The sequence below is a fragment of the Lampetra planeri genome, chromosome 6, assembly GCF_965212315.1.
Source record: "Lampetra planeri chromosome 6, kcLamPlan1.2.h2, whole genome shotgun sequence".
Classification (NCBI taxonomy): domain Eukaryota; kingdom Metazoa; phylum Chordata; class Hyperoartia; order Petromyzontiformes; family Petromyzontidae; genus Lampetra; species Lampetra planeri.
The window spans coordinates 9,675,296-9,699,463 of record NC_136112.1 but is presented as its reverse complement, the minus strand read 5'-3'; the positions used below and the strand labels follow the sequence as shown (position 1 = coordinate 9,699,463).

The 24,168-nt window shown below is 40.6% G+C and overlaps 1 protein-coding gene and 1 pseudogene across 2 annotated transcripts in view; one reads left to right on the top strand and one right to left on the bottom strand.

Annotated features, from left to right (window-relative positions):
* LOC144719520 (huntingtin-interacting protein 1-like) overlaps positions 1-24,168 on the bottom strand; it is a 122,868-nt gene that overhangs the window by 35,643 nt on the left and 63,057 nt on the right. For both annotated transcript variants that reach the window (XM_078595518.1, XM_078595519.1), the window contains exons 12-19: positions 16,296-16,393; positions 15,246-15,318; positions 14,185-14,368; positions 13,925-14,013; positions 13,608-13,724; positions 11,855-11,956; positions 10,237-10,431; positions 2,660-2,807 (exon numbers count right to left, since the gene is read on the bottom strand). In XM_078595518.1, the coding sequence (XP_078451644.1) occupies positions 2,660-2,807; positions 10,237-10,431; positions 11,855-11,956; positions 13,608-13,724; positions 13,925-14,013; positions 14,185-14,368; positions 15,246-15,318; positions 16,296-16,393 (1,006 nt within the window). The remainder of the gene's footprint in view (positions 1-2,659; positions 2,808-10,236; positions 10,432-11,854; positions 11,957-13,607; positions 13,725-13,924; positions 14,014-14,184; positions 14,369-15,245; positions 15,319-16,295; positions 16,394-24,168) is intronic.
* Positions 5,332-6,931, top strand: LOC144719292 (protein FAN-like; annotated as a pseudogene).

Here is a 24,168-nt window from a genome sequence, read left to right as displayed (position 1 = left end):
AACAATGTTTAGACTGCAGCAATAAATCACGTATAATGGATACTCGAATTTAAGACAAGATGGAATATATTTTAATAGCATGAATACAATACATCCTGAGGAGCTGTCACACATTCATCTATAAATTACATACCTTTGAAGCGATTTGAATGACGAATATTATCAGCCCTAAAACAGTGTGGATCATATGGAAACATTATTCTACTGTAGTGCCTTGGAAAAGGTTAAATATTGCAGAGGAAACTGTGAATTCCAAAGATCATGAATAAAGCCACCTGCTTCTTGCAATATTATTAATGAATATTCAATTGAAAAATAATTGTAGACCATGGCCATCTGGAAAACAAATCTAAATAAAGAGAAACATATACGAGCAACCAATAGCAAGATTCTCCTACTTAAAATTGGTTTTAGTTTCACGCACTTAAAAAAAGTACCCAAAACTTGAGGTTGTCCATAATATGATATCATCTTTAAATATCCGCACCCTTCAAAACCTCCGGATATGACCTCTCACAGGCCTAGAATGAATAACAAAAACATATTACGAAATATTACACCCCCATTTTTTGGAAGCCCAAAATTGGAAATGTATGTCATTTTTATTCAGTGCCCACTCTTTGAAACTTCCATATACAGTACAGTGAAAACTTTCATAGACCTAAGTCCAAACAAAGACAATTTTAAAGTTTGGCATACAATCTTTAGGCACAAATTTTAGTTTGTAAAGATATTTTTTACTCATCGGAATCAAATCAACTTTATTCGTGACAGTTTTCAGCCAACTAGCTCTTCTAGAACATCATTGTGTTTATTATGCACCCATTCACAGGGATGAATTTTCGTGACAATTATTTGAATCACTATCTGGTCGAATTATCATATCTATTAAACACGGTACAGTATACGAACATTTATTGTATAATTTTCAAAATAAATGGAAACATTTTAAGTTTCTGTTTCCAGGCAAGGCCATGTAGTCTGTGTGGGTAGTTACGTAACTATTAGCCATCCCTCGGTAAACTCATTATTTGTGTTGTTTCACGTTTTTTTTTTATATTGTAGTGAATAGTGCAACTCACAGCAGCATGGGTGTCTGTCTGTGTGTCTGTGTTTTGTCTCTCTCTCAAATTTAGCAATCTTTGGAGGAACGTAATCAACCAGGAAGGGTGTTGAATGTTGATAGCCGACTCTGTGTGTTGTATTGCATTATATTTCTAAGTTTACTATGTTTGTTTTCTCTTTCATTTGTACCTGATGATGATTGCGTGTGTTGCAATCGAAACGTCATATGCTATTATTTAATTTATAATTTTCTCTTTCTACGTGACTTTACCGAAAGAACCAAAGAGTAATTCCTGCAGTCACGAAAGCTCCAAATCAAGTTTAAACCACCTCGACAGGGAGGTATTAAGTTTGTTTTCTCTCTCTCTCTGTGTCTCTGTGTTGTCTCTCTCTCTGCTTGTGTGTCTGTGTCTTGTCTCTCTCTAAAATTTCATACTTAACTTCTAATTTAGCAATCTTTGGAAGAACGTAATCAACCAGGCTATGCGTTAATTGTGTGTTGACCGACTCTCTGTGTTGCATTGCATTACATTTCCAAATTTTACTAAATTTCGATTTAAAGCTTTCGTGACAGCAGGGATTCATATTATTGGTTCTTTCGGTAAAATCACGTAAAATTGTATTGTTGAATTTTTATTATTTTATCATTTCCATTTTACTAAGTTTGTTTTTAATTAAGTGTGTTTTCTCTCTCTCTCTGTATCTCTGTGTTGTCTCTGTAGTATCTCCTGCAGTTTGCTTTTTTTCTCTCTCTCTGTGTGTCTCTGTGTTGTCTCTCTCTGCTTGTGTGTCTGCCTTTGTGTCTCCATGTCTGTGTCTTGTCTCTCTCTAAAATTTCACACTTAACTTCTAATTTAGCAATCTTTGGAATAACGTTATCAACCGGGCTATGAGTTAATTGTGTGTTGACTCTCTGTGTTGCATTGCAATTCCAAATTTGACTAAGTTTGTTTGATTTAGTGTTTTCTCTCTCTCCATCTCCCCTCGTGTTGTTGCTCTTGTTTCCTGCAGTCGCGAAAGCTCCAAATCTCTCATTGACATGCTAATTTCTCTACCCCCCTCTCTCTCTGCCCCCCTCTCTCTCTCTATTTAAGGCCTCAACACAGAGGCGTTGTTTCTCTGTGTGCCTATGTGTGTGTCTCTGTGTTATCTCTCTCTGCTTATGTGTCTGTCTATGTGTCACCGTGTCTGTGTTTTGTCTCGCTCCCAAATTTAGCAATCTTTGGAAGAACGTAATCAACCAGGTAGGGTGTTGACTGTTATGTTAGCCGACTCTCTGTGTTGTATTGCATTATATTTCTAAGTCTACTAGGTTTGTTTTCTATTTCATTTGTACCTGATGATTGCTTGTGTTGCAATCGAAACGTCGTATGCTATTAATTAATTTATTATTTTCTCTTTCTACGTGACTTTACCGAAAGAACCAAATAAAAATATATTCTTACACATGCAATTAAAATCATTTATCTTGAGCGTAACAATCTATTTTAATCGACTGTTCAATTGATGCATTGTTACAGGTCTATGTGTGGGCTCTTGCATTGATGAGGCTGTGGAGAACCGGCTGTGGAGAACCGTGTATTTGCTCACGTACCAGGTGAGGCTGTGCAGCCCATATGTGCAGGGTCATCCAGCTGCTCCAAAGCACTCTGCACCATGTGCTCTGCCTCCGCCATAGCACAGTCAAGCAGGGCCTTCTGGTCAGCCAGCAACTGGGCCTTCAGCATGCTCTCCTGCTCAACCTTCGCAGCAGCACAACCATAACACTCAGGTCAACGATGCCTCTTGGCAACTAGCAGTGAGCACGCAGGCACACAAGACGCGTGTGGCAATAGTAAGCACAAATGCACACACAATTACACGGATAAGGTCTTACATAGCCCTCTGTCAATTCACTGCTGGATTAAGGCACAACATGCCATTTCGGTCATGGGGGTGGTTGAGCATATCTCATCAAACTGGTCAGTTGCCAGGAATTTAACTCAGATGGCCAAGGTCATAATGCACTGCATTAACCACTGCACCATCACTCCCCTGACAAATTAGTTGTTCTTTTAAACAATATTTTACTTGTGCATAGTCATCGAAGAACAATATATTTTCAATTGATTAATGTTCTGGAACCTTGTGCTCACAAAATTAAATTAAACCATTAATGTGCTTAACCGTTGGGGTGCACTGCATATAACTTTTTAGCTGTACAAGTGAACACAGAATACCTAATTTGTCTACCTAGAGCTGGAAGCAAAAAGCATCGTTTTTTTACATGCAATATCGTAAAATATAAGCCAGATGGGGAAAAAACGTGACTAAGATGAATGGTGACTGGCTGCAAAGGATCGTGATAGCGGGAATACTGGAAGGTGCTCGGGGAAGAGAAAGACCTCGATCTGATTGGACGTCCAATATGAAACATCGGACAGGATGGAAGCTCTATCTGTTGAAAAATACAGCCACGGATAGAGAGGAGTTGAGAGGGCAGTGCAAGGAGATATTGGAAAAGGAAATGGTCATGTCCCAATGGTCCAAAAGGCCAAGGGACTAGAAGAAATAAAAGATGGAAGAGAAATGAAGTCAGCTGAGAAGAATATGGCAGAAAACACAGAGATATAGTGAGACAAGCCAATGTGAGGAGACACTGGGGAAACCATTGCGACAAAGATGTGAACGAGAAAAATATACCATCGTGAAGAGAACACAGATGCGTTTAAGAAAATTAGTGATAAGTGCACAATTGTATATATGATTTGACCATGACATAAATCACTGTTGAATTACTGTATATCATTAAAAGGGTGCACAGTATTAAGTGGTAATTGTCACTCATGCTCACACGTGTCAACGGTATTCACACAGTCACCTTAATCCAATTCTAGATTAACCTTAATACAGTTAGAGTACACAGTAAAGTACTGCCAAAAGTGCTTTGCAAGTTTGTAACCATAATTGTGTAATTTTTTTATTTTAAAGCCAGAGGGCACTAAAGTGGCCAACACTTAAATTTTCCAAATTGAAGAAATTGGCTTATGTGTAAATATGACTCACTGATAAACCAAGGAGTCTGGCTGTAAGGTTTGTAAGCAGGTCTTTGTAATCAAGAAGGGCAATGAGATTACATAAAAGCCAAGAGTTATATTTTGAGCACGGAGACCCTGAGGATATATTGCATGCAATACATCAGCTGAACCAAGCATCCCACTGGAAAAAGCTTGCAGATCAAGCCGCAATGATGATGACTATATTGCAGTCAAGACCCGCCAGGATCTCATTCAACAAATCCAGGCAGAACTTTGCGGGCGAGACAGCGTGTGTAGAGAAAAGTTAATGATATGGACAGCAACTCCCAGCCACATTCGTCTAAGAGTTACACTTTTACTTCCAGCTGCTCAACTCTTTCCCAGGTCTCCATTTTGAAGATGAATCTCAAAGAAATACGGCGAATGTTCAAACGCTGGCATGGACTTGAGTTGTTTTGTATAGACAATTATTTTTGCTCAGACATGTAATTAAGATAACTTAAAACAGTGGGTTTTCTTAGATTAGATTTAGATGAGACTTTATTTATTTCAACAGGAAGGGCCCAATAACCTGTTGGCCTCTATTTTAAGGGCGTCCTACACCATAGCCAATACAATAATCTATATTTGGACTTTTCATGACTCAACATATGTATGCTGATGTCAATTAAATCACGAAAGTCTGAAGCCACCAGTGATCATTGTTGGTCAGTATTGTTTTACGGTGCGGAGGTCTGAACATTGCTTCAAGCCGATTTGGATCGGCTGCAGTCCTTTCACATGTGATGCCAAAGACGCCTTCTTGTCTCGACTTCGTCAGAAATGTCACCATTGCATCTACGACCGGTCTCCTAGCGATCGAGAGCTCAGTTGGAGGGAGCCGGTTGTCACTTTCAGGACACGTTGCCCGTCTTGATGCGCAAATGCCAGCACATTGCGCACTGCAGTTGGCGGTTGGCGTTGGAAGTGCCCCCGTAGTCGTCGTCCCCCCCCCCTGTGATCCGTGAATCAAACAAATCACTCAAGACACGTCGGTGTACGGCAGCAAGAGCAGTTCATGCGAATGTTGTCACAAGAGGTCACACGCTTGGCGCAATGGTCCTTCGCTGACTATGCGTGTTGAATTAATGAATTCAATCAATGCATTGGCACGTATTAATATCTGTGTAAACATGACAAGCTTGTTTGGTGATGGAGGGTAATTGACAAGTGTTTTGGCATAAAACTACCACGTGGCCCAAACACATATATGGATCAACCGCTGAAGATTTACCACAGAAAAGACAGATATGAGGGGTACAATAAATTTCCCCATGGATTGACAACCACATGGTGGACCACACAGCGGAGAGGGGCTTCATTTCCAACTACGACTACCCGTTGCACTCAACGACCTTGCAGACTGCAGCTGCAGTGACCTGTCAAAGTAGCCAGTTTTTCCGTGAATGCTCACCGATGACACCAGCCAAGAACTGGACTTGGACAATCCACAGGAGCTTAGAGACCTGGGCAGAGTCCATTGGTGCTCTGAATCCAGAAAGGCGAGATAGTTTTGGCAATATTTCCGCAAAATGTCAATCGAGCTCAAGCTTTTGTATGACAGACATTACCTCATCCAAGGGCTATGTTCCCTTTTACTTTGTATGTGTGGCACAACAAAGGATGCTGTGACTACAGAACGGAAAGTTTGGCAATGTAGACAGAATGCTTAACAACGTTTGCAAGGGCACGGGAAAAAAGACAATTTGGAAGGTGCAACAGACTTCAAAGAACTCAATCCTGAATCTTATAAAACGGACACTAGTTTCCTCATCAACGTTCACCATCTGGAGTTTGGGAGTGTGACAGGGTGGGAGAACAGGGCTTATAATGCAGAGCCGCCTCGTTGTGCTAAAGATTTGGCGGATTCGCGCACAGCAGCAAGCGCATTGCAGAGCACCTCCACAAGGGCATGGACCTCGTTTTGGGCTGCAAGCAGTAGGGCTGCGAGGCTATTGCAGCACACCTCTTCCATTCATTGCAGCTGTTCAAGACACCACACCCAATGTCTCGCACCGTGACACCACCACTTGGTCATCCACTGCCCGTCCGCTCCCACTGCCGTGTCCACGGGGCAATAGACCAGATAGGTGACCTGAATCCCTTAGACTTTTGCTTCGAAGATCTGATCGAGGAAAGCAGACAACATATTTCGAGCAACTACAACCAGACGAAGATCTCGACATATGCATCGTCCGATGACTGCTGTGTTCATCACATCTTAAGACTCAATATTGAAAATATTTTCAAAGATTGCACAGCTCTTCAATGCGGCATTATCTTTTTTTTTCGAACATGAAATTGCCTTGGGAGCTAATCAGCAAAATTCTTGGGGACAAAGAAACAGTAATATGTCTACACTTGAACGAGAAAAATGTTCAGTCATGATGGGCGGTAAGGACAAACAAATAATATTTTGGACTCTTAGCCAAGTGCTGTTCATGCGGCTTTACCACTTGGGTGGATCGGCTCGTGAAGGCAAGCAAAACCATAACCCCCTAATACATTAACTCTAAAATATCCATGTCTACGCTGGGATGAAAATTAATTGTGCTTTCAAAAATTTGTTAGTTTTAGAAGCAATGCATCCCTCTTACGCACACGCACACAGCAGGTAAATGTTTAGCTGCCTCACCCATGACTCGTGACCGATTTCTTTAACAAACATCCAGATGACACATTACACATCTTCACTACCATTATGCACATGTAAAAATACACGCATTTTTATCACCTAATTTGCATGTTGTGTATTCGGTGTGTTTTAATTCTATGAAGGCTACTCGTCCCTCGACAATTACCCCATGTAATCTAGAGTTGACTGTACAAACACTGGCACAGTAAGAAGCTGTGGCAGTGAGCCATCCCTCCTCGTTAGTTCAGTGTTCTGCACTCATTCAGAGTCGTCGCTCTCCTGAGAGCTATAAAACTTACATGTAGAGCAGCTCTTTTTTCTTGCTTAGATAAACGAGCGCGGTACCGTTGCCTGCATTGAGATATGCCCACTTACAACATAAACACATTGCTGTTCCAAGTCCAGGCTCAGGACCGTCCTTCCTTTTTTTCCCTTTGCCTATGATCAATTCTCTCTGTGAAATAAATACTATATTGTTTTCTGTACAGCATGTTGAGATGCGCTCGCATTTATATAAATGGGTATTGTATTATGCTGAGACATACAGGCATGGAGTGAGGTAAGATGTATCCAAGGCAGAGATCTAGAGAGATGTGAGAGCTCTAGAAAAGGTGAGAGTTAAGAGAGGCAAGGTGAGATAATAGTACGAGATGGCTTCAGATGAGAGAAAAGAGAGTGACGAAATAAGAGATGTATTCTAGTGTGCTTGAAAAGTGAGTGAGACGATAAGAGATGACAGGTGAGAGATATAATTAAAAAAATATTGAAAATACATGTTTCAAACAAGATGTCAAATAAATGTATTCAGATTAGATAGAAAATATATATTCAGAGATCAAAATGTGTGATGATGGAATAGCTATTAAAACAAGAAAGCTGTATCCATACCAGATAAAAGAGAAATACAATAATCGGGTTTAGTTTATTCAGATGAGCGAAAATAAATTTGATTTTAAAAAATATATAGTTGACATCTCCCTGGAGAGATGTTAACTTCCTCGCCTGGTTTTCAGGTGGTGGGTTTAATCCCAACCCTAACACCTGTATATTTTGCATTTGCATGTTCTCCCCGTAGTCGCGTGGATTTTCTTCAGCTCCTCCAGATTTTCTGTCCCCGTTTAGAAACGTGCGTCTGGAGTATTTGGCTGCTATACATTTCCACATAGGCCACTTCATTGAGCTATCATTTGTGACCAGGTCACTTCTTAAAAAGAGCTATATAATCTTAATTTGGGAGCTTTCGTGACTGCAGGAATTATTCTTTGGTTCTTTTCGGTTAAGTCACGTCTAAAAATAAAATAATAAATCAAAATAAAACAACACATTACGACGTTTCGATTGCAACACAAGCAATCATCATCAGGCATAAAGGAAATAGCAACAAAAATCTAACTAGAAAACTATAGACCGACATACAAGCAGACAGACATCACAACGGCACACATAGAGAGGAGTATACAGGCACACGAAAATTAAATAACCTAGTAAAATATTGAAATGTGATGTAATACAACACAGAGAGTCGGTTAACACACAATTAACGCATGGCCTGGTTGACTACGTGTTTTAAAATTCTAACTTAGCAAATTTTGAAACACGTAGTCAACCAGGCCATGCGTTAATTGTGTGTTAACCGACTCTCTGTGTTGTATTACATCACATTTCAATATTTTACTAGGTTATTTAATTTTCGTGTGCCTGTATACTCCTCTCTATGTGTGCCGTTGTGATGTCTGTCTGCTTGTATGTCGGTCTATAGTTTTCTAGTTAGATTTTTGTTGCTATTTCCTTTATGCCTGATGATGATTGCTTGTGTTGCAATCGAAACGTCGTAATGTGTTGTTTTATTTTGATTTATTATTTTATTTTTAGACGTGACTTAACCGAAAAGAACCAAAGAATAATTCCTGCAGTCACGAAAGCTCCCAAATTAAGATTGAACCACTTCTACGGGGAAGTTTTAAACTTATCCTTTTTTCTTTCTGGCTATTTGTTCTCTCTGCCTGTGTCCTCTCCTTGAAATTTCACACTTAAAATTCTAACTTAGCAAATTTTGAAACACGTAATAAACCAGGCTATGCGTTAATTGTGTGTTAACCGACTCTCTGTGTTGTATTACATCACATTTCGATATTTTGCTAGGTTATTTAATTTTCGTGTGCTTGTCTCCTAATTTTCAGGCTTGCCTCCCGTACCGCGTTTGTCCTAATTTTCTGGTTTGCCTCCCGTGCCGCGTCTATCATCTCACTTACAATGGGAGTACGTTGGCGTGCACTCATTGATATGCTGATTTTCCCCGCCCTCTCCCTCCCCCCGTCCCCTCCCCCTCCTCTCTATATTTAAGGGACCGTCACAGAAACGACCATCTCTTTGTGCCGATTTGTGTCCTCTCTCTGTGTGCCGTTGTGATGTCTGTCTGCTTGTATGTCTGTCTATAGTTTTCTAGTTAGATTTTTGTTGCTCACACAGCCGATTTGTGTCCTCTCTCTGTGTGCCGTTGTGATGTCTGTCTGCTTGTATGTCTGTCTATAGTTTTCTAGTTAGATATTTGTTGCTCACACTTAAAATTCTAACTTAGCAAATTTTGAAACACGTAGTCAACCAGGCCATGCGTTAATTGTGTGTTAACCGACTCTCTGTGTTGTATTACATCACATTTCAATATTTTACTAGGTTATTTAATTTTCGTGTGCCTGTATACTCCTCTCTATGTGTGCCGTTGTGATGTCTGTCTGCTTGTATGTCGGTCTATAGTTTTCTAGTTAGATGTTTGTTGCTATTTCCTTTATGCCTGATGATGATTGCTTGTGTTGCAATCGAAACGTCGTAATGTGTTGTTTTATTTTGATTTATTATTTTATTTTTAGACGTGACTTAACCGAAAAGAACCAAAGAATAAGAGCTATATAGCTCAGTGAGCCTTATCTGGTAAAATAGTTAGTTTAATGTATTCAAACCACAGAGAATAGATCTGCTGGTAGGGATAGAGTCAGAGGAGAGACACCAGCAGCCAGTGGAGAGCGCACTGTCTCCAGTGCACAGAGACCACACCAGGGCAATGCAAGCGATCACCATGGCTACACACTATGCAATTAAGAGGCAATTTCATTATTCCACAGTCGTGTGGAATTATTAAATTAATGCACTTAAAATGAGGATAAAAAAATATTTATCTTATAATTGCATGCCAATGTGAAATAATTACTTTGTGCTTGATCAACTTACAGATCTCATGTACAATTCATACACGTGCGCTTTCCACCACCAAAATTTTGTTAATTTTGTTTTGTTTCTTTCTGACCTTAAACCGTACCCTATGTACCTCAAGTCCCGGGGGAAAAAATAATTACCGCATACAAAGCTGCTCTTCGTGGCAGCGCACACTTACCTGGGGCAGCAATTTAACGCAATATATTTATTTAAATGTTTAGCCACCCTTACACATCATCTGACAAGCAAGCCGTGGAGCAGAAGCACCACCTTGTGGGAGAGTTGGCTTTGCAGTGCACTCAGTTCCTGCTCGGAGCGTTCCGCCTCTGCCTTGGATGTGCTCAGCGTCTCGTCCAGGCGTGACTGCAGGGTCTGCACCTCGCTCGCCCGCTCGCCTGACACGCGTTCCACATCTGCCCGCTCAGCTTCCAGTGCCGTCAGCCTGGCACTCAGTTCCGAGCTAGCCTGCCAGCACACGGGGGCCATTATATACCATCACATTTTTTTTCATCCAATCCGTAAGCCACAACAGGTTTTTATTCTTGTTATTATAACTACTATCACACTTGTTTAACCAGGAAAGCCTCGCTTGAGTCTCGTGCCTCTTTTTCAGGAAGGTCCTACTGAGTTTTCTGTAGGGAGCAATGGTCGCTATGTATATTCTAATTGAGTAATTTGTACTATCCACCGGTTCAAAAACTAGATAAGATTAAGGTGGATAAGATGTAGCCCTGAAAATGATTGCCCATGCCACTGCTGGCAGAAGGGCCTCCACTAGAGAGAGAGCTCTGGAGATCTCCTCTTGAGTGTGTGTGGTCTACTTTTCAACCCTAGTCTGGCACCTTGGAATAAATGCATAAACCCACAGTTTACCCCCCACTACAAGCGACCTGCTGATCATCTGTGGTGCACCCATTTATAATACTGCTGGGCGGATTGTGGTGGGGGCATTTAAGAAAATAAATAATTATTTCAACTGCCAAACTGGGAGATAGAACCAGTGACCTCGAGGCTGCAAATCCAGTGTCATAACCATTACACGATGTCACGATCCAAAAGTTGATAGTGGTATCTTATTATTCATGATAAAGTAAACGTTTCTGCGCTCTATCCACACTTTTGTATTGAATTTAATATCAGCCTTCCTAATTAACACTGTACATTGGCCATGACTAATAAGAAACTTTACTGAAATGAGTTGAAAACATTAATTATGATTCTTCATATTTACATTGCAAGGAATATGTCTCAAGAGTGTACTTGGAAATGTAAGTGAGAATAGGCAGCAGAATTGGCAAACATGCAAAACCATCACACCCAAAAGGCAATTTATTTGATTAAACAAGCATGCATATTGAGGTGGGAGATTTTGTATTAATTTGTAATGAGGAAATGTAGTTAACATCTCCTAATCTTACAGAAGAGATTGTCACAGAATTCTGATGTCAAAAAGTTGGAGAGATCCTGAATTTCACAAAATAAGTTAACTCTTTGTACTATAAAGGAGATGGACTTGTACGCTGAGCTGCAAAAGGGTGACAGGTGCAGCCCTGAAATTACTTGCTCACGCCACTGCTAGCAGAAGGGTCTCCCATGAGAGGGAGCCTTAGAAAACCCCTCAAAGAGACAGTTTTATCCGACTCTTCCATGCTGGTCAAAAGCTTGGAAATAGTGGGCTCTGGCAATCGACGGTGGTGCACCCATTCATACTGCTGGTATAAGACAGCAGTGGGGGGTGTTGAGGAAACTTGCCCATGGCTTCAATTACCGTGCCGGGAGGTTGAACCCAGCGAATTTTTATTGCAAGTCCCGTGTGCTAACCATCACTCTGCAGCAAACCCTCCCTTGTTGTATGTGATCGGCGATGCCAGCTGTTAGAAGCACATGCCTCCTGTGATGAGCGCAGCGTCTCTTTCAGGGAGGCCACCGCCTGCCTGCCCGTCTCTAGCTCCTGCTGCAGCTGTTCCACGCCCTCGCTCTGACTCCGAACCTATCACAAACATACACAGGCGTGGAAAAGTAATATACTTGTGCACGAGTATGTGTGCAATGAATGCTGAAGTGTGAGTGGTTAAGGTAAAGGTGTAGCCCTGCAATTGCTCTATCATGCCACTGCTGGCAAAACGACCTCGAGGAGAGGTCCTCTAGAAAGTATTATGGACTACTGTTTCATGCTGGCCAAACATCTTGGAAGCATATTCTTGGTTCTTTCGGTAAAGTCACGTAGAAGGGAAATACCGAAAGAACCAATAATATGAATCCCTGCAGTCACGAAAGCTTTAAATCGAAATCTTGGAAGCAGAGGGGCTGTATTATACCTTCTGTAATATACTGTGCGAGGTACAGCACACGTAGGATATGTACCAGAAGTGCATGTTTATCATACGTATGTAAACTACACTAATTATTACATATATAAATGGGGCATCGGATCACCGATTAAAATACTATCATGCTGATGATACACACATCAAATGAAGCATGTAACACGTCTATTATTTTTACTGGTATACTCTACGTGTAAGTATAAAGTAACAAAAAATGCATGTCACAAGGGGAGACAAGGAAATACACTCTGATCAAGGCTATTCACAACGATGTAATAAGATGTGTTGAAAAAAAAAATTCTACGCATGAACATAAATAGAGATATTATCATCCATCCCAGAGTTTCTGATGACACAGTCGTTATAACATTAAAATAAATGACATAAAATAATCTGACAATCTAATAAAGAAGGCTACAGATTTGGGCTGTCGATAAAAAATTAGTAACACAGAAAGTAATGCACAACAAATTCACTAAGTAATGCACAACAATTAACTGAAGATATATGTTGGAGGGACACAACTGTAAAAACACCTCAAGAGTGTCTATACCGAGGACAATTATTCAAGGCAGACCAGGACAAAAATAATAAAATAAAAGTAGGTAAGAGCATATTATAGTGCTAATACAACACTGAACGTTATCCACCTAACAATCATACAATCGAGCACAATGCTATTGTGTATGCAAAATTGTTCCATGCTCATTTGAATACGGAAATATATCGACTAATTCATTAATTATTAAGTTTGTAACATGCACAAATTTAACTTTAAAAGGACATTCAGGAGGCACGGGAGAATAAATTACAGAAAAAATACGAGATTATATCAAAAGGTCGACACTGCCGCTGATGTGCACGGTGAGAGAGGAGATAATTAATTCCAGGTGACTGAAGCTCCGACGTAGAAGAGACGTTTGCCTGGTCTGGTTCTAGAAACGGCCTTGACAAGGGGGCCACTCGAGGCAGATCGGAGGTTGCGAGATAGAACATAAGTTCAGATAGCAGAAGCTAAATAGGTTGGTTGACCGAGAATGTGCCTTGGAACAGAGGACCGCAAGATTATACAGAATGCGTTTAACAGGACGCCAGTGAAGCTCATACACAACTTATGACGCTACCCTGTTTGTGTTTAGTTTGTTGTCCTTCCCCCGCACCTCCAATTAGCACGGTTGGCTACGTACGGTGCAAAACAAGTTCAACATGTGTACTTGTGTACTTTTAGATAATTACTAGATGTAAAGCATGACTATAGTGTACTGTGGCACGTGTGTGCCTTAGCACAACCAATAACAGTTTTGTTTTTCCCACCTGCTCCTCTGCTCGGTGCATGATGCTCTGCATGGAGGACTGCAGCTGCTGCCGAGCAGTCTCCGCCTCCTCCTTGGCCTGCCGCACGGTTGTAAGCTGGCGAGCCACCTCTGCATTCTGCGTCCCGCACCGGAGCACCGTTGTTACATCAACCGGTGCTTACATCATGCAAGCTATCGCAATTCCCGACCGTTTTAAAAGGCAACTCCGCCAATCATTATGAGAAAGAAAAATAAATAAATTTAAAACGGTATGTTACCACTTTGGTAAAGACGTTAATTTGAAAGTAAAAAGTGCTACGTGTGAAAAAGTCGAACCTTGCGCAATAAGTCGGCGTGGTTCTGCACCAGTCCCGTGTACTTCTCCTTCAGCTTGTTGTAGCGCTGTTCATTCGCTTGCGCCCGTTCTAGGAGGCACAGAGAAAAGTTCACAAGATTTAGCATCGTCTTGTAGTTGTGGAGCTCTCATGATTCATTTGGTAATGTTTCGTCCAACTTCCCCAAACCAATCTCTCTTATTCTCAAATGTGAGTGCACGCCACAACTGTGTCTCAGTCTGTCCCACGTGCCCCACTGACTCTCTATCTCAGTGAGACTCTTCTGGGTTTTCTCCGTGTCCTCGGATCGCCGTTTGACGTCCTCGAGCTCAGTGCGCAGAAACTCCGTCTCGTCCCACGCCTGGCCGCGCAGGTGCCGTGCCTCCGCCAGCTCGGCCTCCAGCTCCCCAAGTCGGCTACGCAGGGCCGACGCCACGCGCTCCGTCTGCCAGAGAAACACGAGGATCTCGGTATTGCTTCGTACAACAACAAACGCCCTTCGCCACTAAGTGGCGGTGACATGAAGTGTTGAAGGCTCACTGGCAGGAGGTCACGGGACAGACCCAGGTGCCATGGGTTGACTGGCTTGCTTCATACAATACCTTCCAACACACACAGAAACATGTAAGCAGTAAAGGCGCAGCTATGCAACCTCTTGCTCGTGCCATTGCTGGTAGAATGATCTCCAGGAGAGGGAGCTCTAGAGAGCCCCTCTCGAGGCTATGTGGCCGATTCATCCACCAAACATCTTAAAGGAGGTGGGGATACCCACGCTTTACCACACCACACGTGTGTCCTGCAAATCGACTTACTGTGGCATATGAATGTATACTGCTTGGTGGATAAAGGTGCGGGGATTTAAGAAACGTACTAATTCAGTATGACCAGCAGAGAAAAGGTTTCACAGCAATAAAGAACTCCCTCACAAGCACAATGTGTAAATTAATTCACGTGGAATTTCGTCAAATACTAAATTAAAATGACATTTTTTCACATTCCTGCAATCATATTTTGTATCGTTATTTTAACGTACCTATTGCATATATTTAGCTCAATCGGTTTTAATAATAGTATAAATAGGAGAGTTTAGCACTGTAGCTAATTCAGTTTTCCAAACGCACAATCCGTGGCTGTTCCTCAGTTCAATGTGGTCACAAAATGATTGCTGAAGAGGCACGAGTGTACGCTGCTGGTTAAATGAGCAGTGTAAACGTGGTGAAGGGGACTCTCTCAGTGCGAATCCCTTTGAGATTCACAAGAAGCCTTACACAATGCTCATGAACGTGAATTGCGATGTGAAATGGAAATTAAGGCCGCGGCACCTCCAGCCGTTGGGTGTCCAGCTCCTCTTTCAAGGCGTTGATCTCCCTGTAAAGCTGCTCGATAAGCTTGTCCCTGTGAACAGAGAAGATTTGATACATCTGTTAAAGATTGGTAACGAGAGCCTTAGTAATTTTACAAGAATATAAATGATTTCCAGGGCAACTGAATTCACTATCAATGAACCCGAATTAAATACTTCAGTTCAGTGACTTTATTAACAGAGATAATCAGCAGCCGTAATTTTTTATTAAGAAAAATACCACCACGAGTTCACTATTATTACAGGATGAGATGAAAAATTACAAGTAAGCATGGAGACATAGAAAGCAATGACAATAATAAGAAGTAATTTTCTGTGGAAGTGTTAATCAAGAACACTGTAAAATGTTAATGACGAATATACACACATATATTAAATTAGTGTGCCTTGTTTTTGATATAATTTAATGCTGTTTAATGAGGTTTAGAGTTTACATCAGTGTGGTGCTAATTTCAAGCTCCAATCACAATTTTATTGTTGATGGTTGTGAGCAAGGGATTGACGGATGTAAATTCAAATGATACTCCAGAAGGACTAGGAAATATAAATGTTGTACATCTATAGTTGAGTCTATGGTCATAAGAAAACATAAATTAACTTTAAAACCAAGAGTGACGTTTGTATCCAAAAGGTATAAAATGGTGGTGAATCCTAATGACATATTATTTTTAAAATGTGATGTTTTTGGAAGTGTCACAATGACGCCATGTAACGCAGGCAAAGCCCACTACTACTACCCATTTTTACAATATTGGCAGCACTTGCACATAAAACAAAACCAATCATACACATGAATGGCAATATGCAGTATGTTTGGAAACAGTTTTTTCAACTAATGGCACAAATTAACTAATTTGTTTGACAGCCCTGCAAAATGAACAGTTGATTTTATTTATTGACATTTTGTGATGCAAAAAACTACCTTGTATTAAATACCAAACAGTGACTTATGTCCACATTAGCACAGACTATTTGTGTTATAGATCTTTTGTCCGTGTGTCATACCCACCGCTCGTCCCGGGAGACACCATTCTGGCTGTTGAAGTTGAAAGGTGTGCTGACTGTGGAACTTCCAAACAAGTCATCAAAACGATCGTCGAATTGGCTCTAAAACGACAGAAGAAAAATGACACTGTGAATTCTCCTGGATATCCCATCCTGGTTTTAATAGGGTCCCTTAAGAATTAATCTTTTTTGAATTCTGCATTGTTCTGCCACTTGTTCTCAACAACTCTCCAAAAATGTTTCACATGGGGAGGTTGTAAAAATTATATGGCAAGAGAAAAATTTAAAGGGCCCTACAATAATAATTCCCCTGTGCTGGTGTAGATTAGGAAAACACATTGCAACTATCATAGTTTTTTTTACTCATACCACAACTTAATAAGAAGAATGTGCATTAAATATGAGATTAAAAAAAGAACACTGCTGAACTTGTTAATGGAAAAGTGTGAGATTGGAATTTGTAAAACTTTTATAGTATACGCTGCATAAAACATAGAAGTATGGTGACTTAAAAAGGGCAAAAAACATAAAAGTTGGTGCAGAGAAATTAATCAAAGTGGTAGATGATACATGATTACTTGTTATGTTTGCACGATGTGTAAGGTGTCTGAAGGGACTGCACTGCACAGCACTTTGGCACAAGTAGCTTAAAATTGGATTTGTTTCTGAATTGAAAAATACAGTGCGTTGACAATTGCATGTAATATCGATGAAAGAATCACATTTTTGGCCAGAATACAGAATTCGATAACAACACATCAGCGACGTGTGGTCAGGGGAGGCATAAAATAAAATAATAAAATAAAATAAATATTACGATTTTCCACTGATCTGTGTTATAAATGTCATTTCTGTACGATTCCAATCATTTTTATAGTCAAAATTGAAAAATTTGCGGAGTTCCGCTGCAAATACAGGAAGAGACGAGAGGTGAGGCAGCGACGCGCTTGGCCTCCCCTCTGATTGCGCAACCCCTCAGTAACTGGATGGAGCGCGGGCAGTAAGCGCGCGCCTGTTACTATCTCAAAATGTCACCAATGTAATGTTTGTAGACCCCTTCATTTCATGTCCTCGCCTTCCATACTCCAGGTAACTTATTTCACGTAAGTGTATAAAGAGATTTAGGCTCGCTGGTCTCGTCATGAAACTGCAATGAAAAAACACCAGGGGAGGCAGCTATCACATCTGCCTCACTGAGGGGCACGTGTCTAACACGCCCCCTCAGTGAGGCCACGCCCCCTTTCGTGAGGCCACGCCCCCCTCCGTGTGTGAATCTGGCTAGGACACTAGGTAGTGCCTACCCAGCCATTGACCTCACCGTACATCACTGCAACACATGTATGTAGAATTTACTATTGTCAGTTTCAGAACAAAACATCGGTCTGGTGGCATTCTTTTTGTTCTGGCCAAGAAGTATAATATAAACTATATTTTTCCTGAATTAACAATCAGATAATCATTTTCTTGAAGCTAAGATTATGAGTTTATTACCACGTTCAGAAATGTCTATATATTTTTCACGACGAATATTAAAATTCACAATTAGTATTTTGGGTTAGATTGTGTGTGAATAATGCCAATTATACTCGCACAATCGAATTAGCATCATCCTCCAAAAATGGAAGTATGGATTTAACCAAAAATTGTATTATGTTATACACCTGCACAGAACTTCTTCAAATAAATTATAATAAAAGCAAATACAAGTCAACAAAAAAACGCAACTGATCATCCTACGCTAACACGAACTTCCCCCCTCCAGGGAAAACAGCCAAGGAGATGCCCTTGCACTGCACTACAGAATGAGCAATGGATAAAATACTATTTTCAAATACATAAACCAGTGCAATTATTAAGCAATATTACCGCATAAGATACAACAGGGCCCGAATATCTGAGAAAATACCCCATGTGCCTCACCACAGGTTTCCTGAAAATAACAGACTGGATCAATACTCTTTGGTTTATTTTATTTTATACCTACGTGACTTTACCGAAAGAACCAAAGAGTATGGATTCCTGCAGTCACGAAAACTTCAAATCTAGACTGGATCAACTCATAATTGGAGCTCAAGGAGACTAGAATAATAATGAATCAGGTGATGACGTCAGTATGCACTTTTTTATATATTCTCTGCGGGTAAACAACAGAGTGGATGAGAAGCATCATATTTTGAAAATGAATGACCCGCTGTTTCTGTAACTGCCTAGTTTTCAACGAACAATTACCCTGTATGTATGTGGTGTAACCCCACATGATTGAACAGGGAGGTGAGACTCAGCACCGCCATCTTGTGGCTCCAAACAGCTAGAAAGCCTAGGTAGCTACCCCACCCAAGTACTAACCAGGCTCGAGCTTCAATTACTTCTGAGATATGATGCTATCGGGTATATATAAAATGATGAGGGTAGGCTAATCTGGAAGAAATGTAACTAAATATAATACTTGTGACCAACATAGCACGTTATAGGGGTTGTGGTATCACCGATGCTTACGATAATTCATGGCGGATTCAATAAAAGGGCAATTTCATTTTCGTCTGTTCTAAATCTGATAACGCACAATGAACGCCCTTGGTATCTGCCCTGGTATCTGCCCTGGTATCTGCTGAATCGACAAACACCATCCATTTTAAAATCCTCCACTAGATGGAGACAACCAACAACTCAAGTTACACAATGTTTTCAATGACCTGCTCACTTACAAAAAGGATCACCATTTATTTATACAAGGGGGTAGCACTATTTAGCCAAGCACACAGCCACCACGGGAATGTTTTTGATAACGTTCAAAAAGCTGAGCAAGACAAACACAAGTGATTACCGCAAGCTCATTAGATTTTAAACATCCTGCTTACAGTATATCTTTGACCGTGCACTGCACTCGTACAGCAATGCAAGAATAAAGAATGCATTGTTTACAAGTGATGCTTTTGGCAGGTTAACTTGCACGAACTCTTCAACAGCCTGTCTGAGAGACTAATAAAAGCAAGGATGAGAGGTATTCTGCCAATATACGAGTGGGTGCCCGAGATATCACATTACCAACAAGACACAAAATCAATGTCTGCTGAAATTAGCTACTGCAGAGTTGGCAAGCACCTGTGTGCAATAGAACCGATTGCTATTCTGATTTGGCGGCAGCTATTTGATGGAGACTGCCCGTGCAAGCATGTCCTGTATTCCCTCCAAATATAATTAAATTAGCTTCATATATATTCTTATAAATCCCTTAAAGTCAATTCACAGTCGAAATGTAATGTTTGGAAAATTCAATTTGTGCAAATTTTACGAATTACAGTACTTGCAAATTACTTCATTGGGGAAAAAAACACGGAGCCACATCGCCCTCTACTGGTAAACTATATTTTTTAAACAAGCACCTCAATGACAGCCATGTGCGATACGAATGGCGTGAATCCGAAATGTACGAATCAATCTTGATTTGAAGCTTTCGTGACTGCAGAAATCCATACTCTTTGGTTCTTTCGGGAAAGTCACGTAGGTGTAAAATTTAATAATCACTATTTGATTTTTGTTATACAAATGTACGCTAAACCCAGAATACAGAGGTGACCATTAGTGGCAGAAAATGCCCACCGCAAACTCCACTATGGTCAAGCGTCGCTAAAAGATGCACAACAGACGTGTGGAGCTTCAATTTTGATTGTTGAATATTGTGCGTGAGCATCTTCCAAGAATGAGTTGCCACCGCACCAGCTTTTGCATTTACATATTACAAGCTGAAAATCGCCTGCAGAAGTCGGGAATGGTCATCAACATGGCAATACTGTATAATAACCTCTGGGACACACATTAACAAAGTAAGCTGCATTGCATGTGCTATGCACACGTGTTACTCATTTGACTTTGTTCATGCATTAAAAAAATATATAAATAAATTGTCTTATATACTTGATGCAACATTGATATATTCCCAACATGCAGTGGCAATGTTAGATAGTATAGAGTTTTGATTGGCCTAGACACTTATGTTGTATTACACATTTTCCTTCTTGCTCCAGAAACATAACCAATAACTTTATAGGTATCAGACCAGAGTCATCGACATGTGTCTTTCCAAGTAGTCAGACATGGTACTGATTTGTGGGGAGAGCAATGGAAAGGCACAGGTTCTGGTTCATTTCAGTGACTGGTATTTGCGTGCTCCACCTAGTTAAAGATAAACTGTGCCTTGCTACGTGCAGGAACATTAAGGGCCGAGTGTCTCCAATGCCTGAAAGCTTGAGATCTGATTATGTCCGTGCAGTGCTCGCTGAGCTGCATCGGCTTCCGGTTGCCGAATTAATACATTATAAGGTCGTACTCATTAACAAAGTGCTTGCCACAAATGAACCACAATATCTTGCTGCTCTCGTCAAGGAGTATAAACCGTCACACAAACTCAGGTCATTAACACAATGGCTTTTGGCTAGCCATCGAACAAAAACGGTCACTGCATCGCGCGCTTTCAGATGCGGCCGTCTGGAACGCTCTTCCTGCCAATGTTAGGAAGCCACTGGAGCAGTGTACTTTTTAATCTAGATTGAAAACTCATTTCTTTAGAACTGTTTTCTGTATTTAGTTTGTTGTCCTTCCCTCAGACCTCCGATGAGCACGGTTGGCTACGTACAGTGCGAAAGAAGTTCAACATACATACAGAATCCATCCCCTTGGGGTCAACGTAACTCTTTGCATGCCAGTAGCGGAAATAATTTCCTGTCTAGCAATCTTGACTTCTGAAAGGCAAAAATGTGGATTAAAATGCTTACGTTGTACTTCTGGAATGGGCTGCGCATGGTTATGAATTTTAAAGTGCCCTAGAAAGGGCGCTAAATAAATCCAAAATAGAATAGAATGTAGTCGGAATTTAATATAATCGTTTTTTGCAAGCAAACTTACTCAGTTGCCACTGATGATGGGTAATAATGCAGGCACAAGCATAAAAAATTGCTGTTATACTGAAATAAATATTGTTTTCCCCCACAGTTAAAGGAGCAACTCAGATGAGTGTTTGGTTGTTTTAAGTTTAACAAACCGAAATAAATACATATTTTTTATAAATTTTACATGAGAATTCTAAATTATAGTGGCCAAAAACACCCCAATAAAAATGCGTTCCCTACGCATTATTTAGAACATGTAAGAGAGTGAAAGGTAAAAAGAAGTAGCAAGGATTTTATATTTCCTCATCATCATGAGACAGTCTTTTCCCAAGCACCATGACCCCTCCTGCATCTGTAGTCGGTTGTTACATTTGTTTCCTGTTTAGTTCCCTTGTGACGAGCAATACCAGCGTTTGAACGACACACACCCTTCCACAGAGCTCACATCACACACAGTGGGCTGAGGGTAAAATCCTGAGATCCAGCTTCACCGGTCGACACTGTAACCACCGCTTCGAACTCTCGTCTCCTGACTTGTTATTTCTCCGTGCCTTTATATTTTGTAAAGCCTGTCTGGATAAATCAAAACAACGACGCACATAAACCAGGGTTGGTTGGATCTTCGCCAACACTGTGAAGTCGTCAACAATGACCTGAAATGCCCCATAGCCACACTCAAGTCTATTTTTTTGTTGCTTCGTTTTTTAGGATTTGTTTTTTATATGCGAAGTAAAATCTAATCTGCCCCCATAGAGTACAAACTGCATTTTTTAACTTCGGTAACATTTTATTGTAAATACAACTCGTTTCATTGAGTATCTTAATTTATACATTACATGTTAAATTACCTGTGTATATTAAAATAATTGTAATGTGCCTTTTTTCAAAACCTGTTATGTTCATTACATATCGAATGTATGCTTTTTATAAATTAACTTTCAAAAAATTAGTTTAATGTCAGATAACATTCACCTACAATTTTTGCTGAGGGCATCATTCTTCAGAGGGCATCTATCATATTCTGGTGCCAGTTAATTATTTTAAAACTTCCTATAACTCACAGTAAAAAAGTATGAGTTGACAATATCGATCAAAATATTAACCCAGGGGCATACCGCTTAGCACTGTGCACATACAGCGAAACAAAAAAACTCAGTAAAAGGGGCCTTCTGGAATGTTGCATCAGACCATGTGTGTGTGAGACTACTAGATGTATGGCAGGCAAGGCTGCGTTTGCTGGGTCACGTAGCCTACATGCCCAGTCACCGCATGCCTAAACAGCTTTTGTTCGGCCGGATACAGGAGGCTAAACGGACGCGGCATGGGCTAGAGAAGAGATGGAGTGATGTGGTACAGGAGGATGTGGAGCTGAGTGGACTTGCCGATGACTGGTACGAGCGGTGTCAAGATCGGCCTCTGTGGAGGAGGCTCGTGAAGGACGCTACCGGGCAGTTGGAGGCAGTCGCCCTCCTAATAGCCATGGCTATTATATCAGTGGTGAGTGATATCCAAAACGGGTGTTACCTCCTCACCCCTTCTCCCTCACCAACCCCACACCACACAGACCAACATGGTGCAGTACGGTCAAACAGTCCCATGATCGACCCGGTATGGGGAGGCCTTCATCCAGCAGTAGATTGCAAAACAGTACAATATGGTATATGCAGCATCTAAATGTGAATGCCTCTCAAGATGCTGCACGTAAACAAATAACAAAATTATTTAATATTTGGTTGCCTTGTTAATTTACTTATATTTTTATTTTATGTATTATTATGGAGGTGTAAATGTCCAATACAAAAAGTCGCATTAAAGGCCTAAAACCCTCATTTGTTTTGCATGCTCATGGAAATTGAAAACGTGCTTTGTATTAATATCAAAAGCAGAACACGATGAATACATTGCACAAATTATTTCCGTAAGGACAAAATAGAGTAACTGGAGAAATCTGCTTCAAACTTAACTCATAAATGTAAACCCAACTCAAAATTCATACAAATGGGTCAGCAACCTACTTTCCCTGCTGTGATCTACGAGCAACCTTGTAGTCCTGTAAATTTGGAGTGTCAAAACACACACGAATGTTTGCACAATCCACCAACCTCACCTTCAAAGCAATAAATTAGAGGTATGTACCACTGCTCCTGGTAATCATATTGAACTAGCCTCTTTGCCCGTCCTTGGACGGAAGCTGTGATATGTACGAAAAAATTGAGCACAGTATAATTGTATCTTGTGCAAATTTAATGGCAGTGAATCTTGCACGAAAGTATGTCATCAAACACTTCACTGCATTTCACTGTAGCACTGTATTAATGGCAGTGAATCTGGCACAAAACGAAGTCATAAAACACTTTACTGCAGTTCACTGTAGCACTGTATATAACTGACCATCAATTTGTTCAAGTTCACTGGTCTGATACTTTATTCTATTCTGCTTTCCGTCGCTGGGTTTGATATAAATTAGAATTCGATACAATATCTGGAAAATCACCGAGAAATGTATATTTTACCATAATGTAGAAGCATAAATTAGACTTACCTTTTGTCTCAAGTGCTGAAGAAATAAATCAAGACACCAAATCCACTTTGTTGCTGCGTAGAATTATTTATTAGATTAACTTTCAATAAAGAAACGTGAAACTTAAAGCGAGTTTGCGAAAAAAATATTTCCGCTCGACCTTCTTCTGCGTGAGTGTAAAAAGTCACCCGTTCATGAATATCAATGACGGGGGGGGGGGGGGTGCTGCATGTGGAGTGACGTCACGCGCGTTACACACAAACAGACATTCTTGGCTCATTATAGTAGTAACTAGCTTATTTGCCCGTCCATGGATGGGTATATATTGCAGTAAATCTGAAATATTCAATATAAAAATTATTCAGCTCATGATTAATGATTGGGGGGGTTGCCCCATGTGGAGTAACGTCACCCGCTAATGGTTATTTTGGAGGGGTGCGGCATGTGGAGTGACATCACCCGTCTCATGA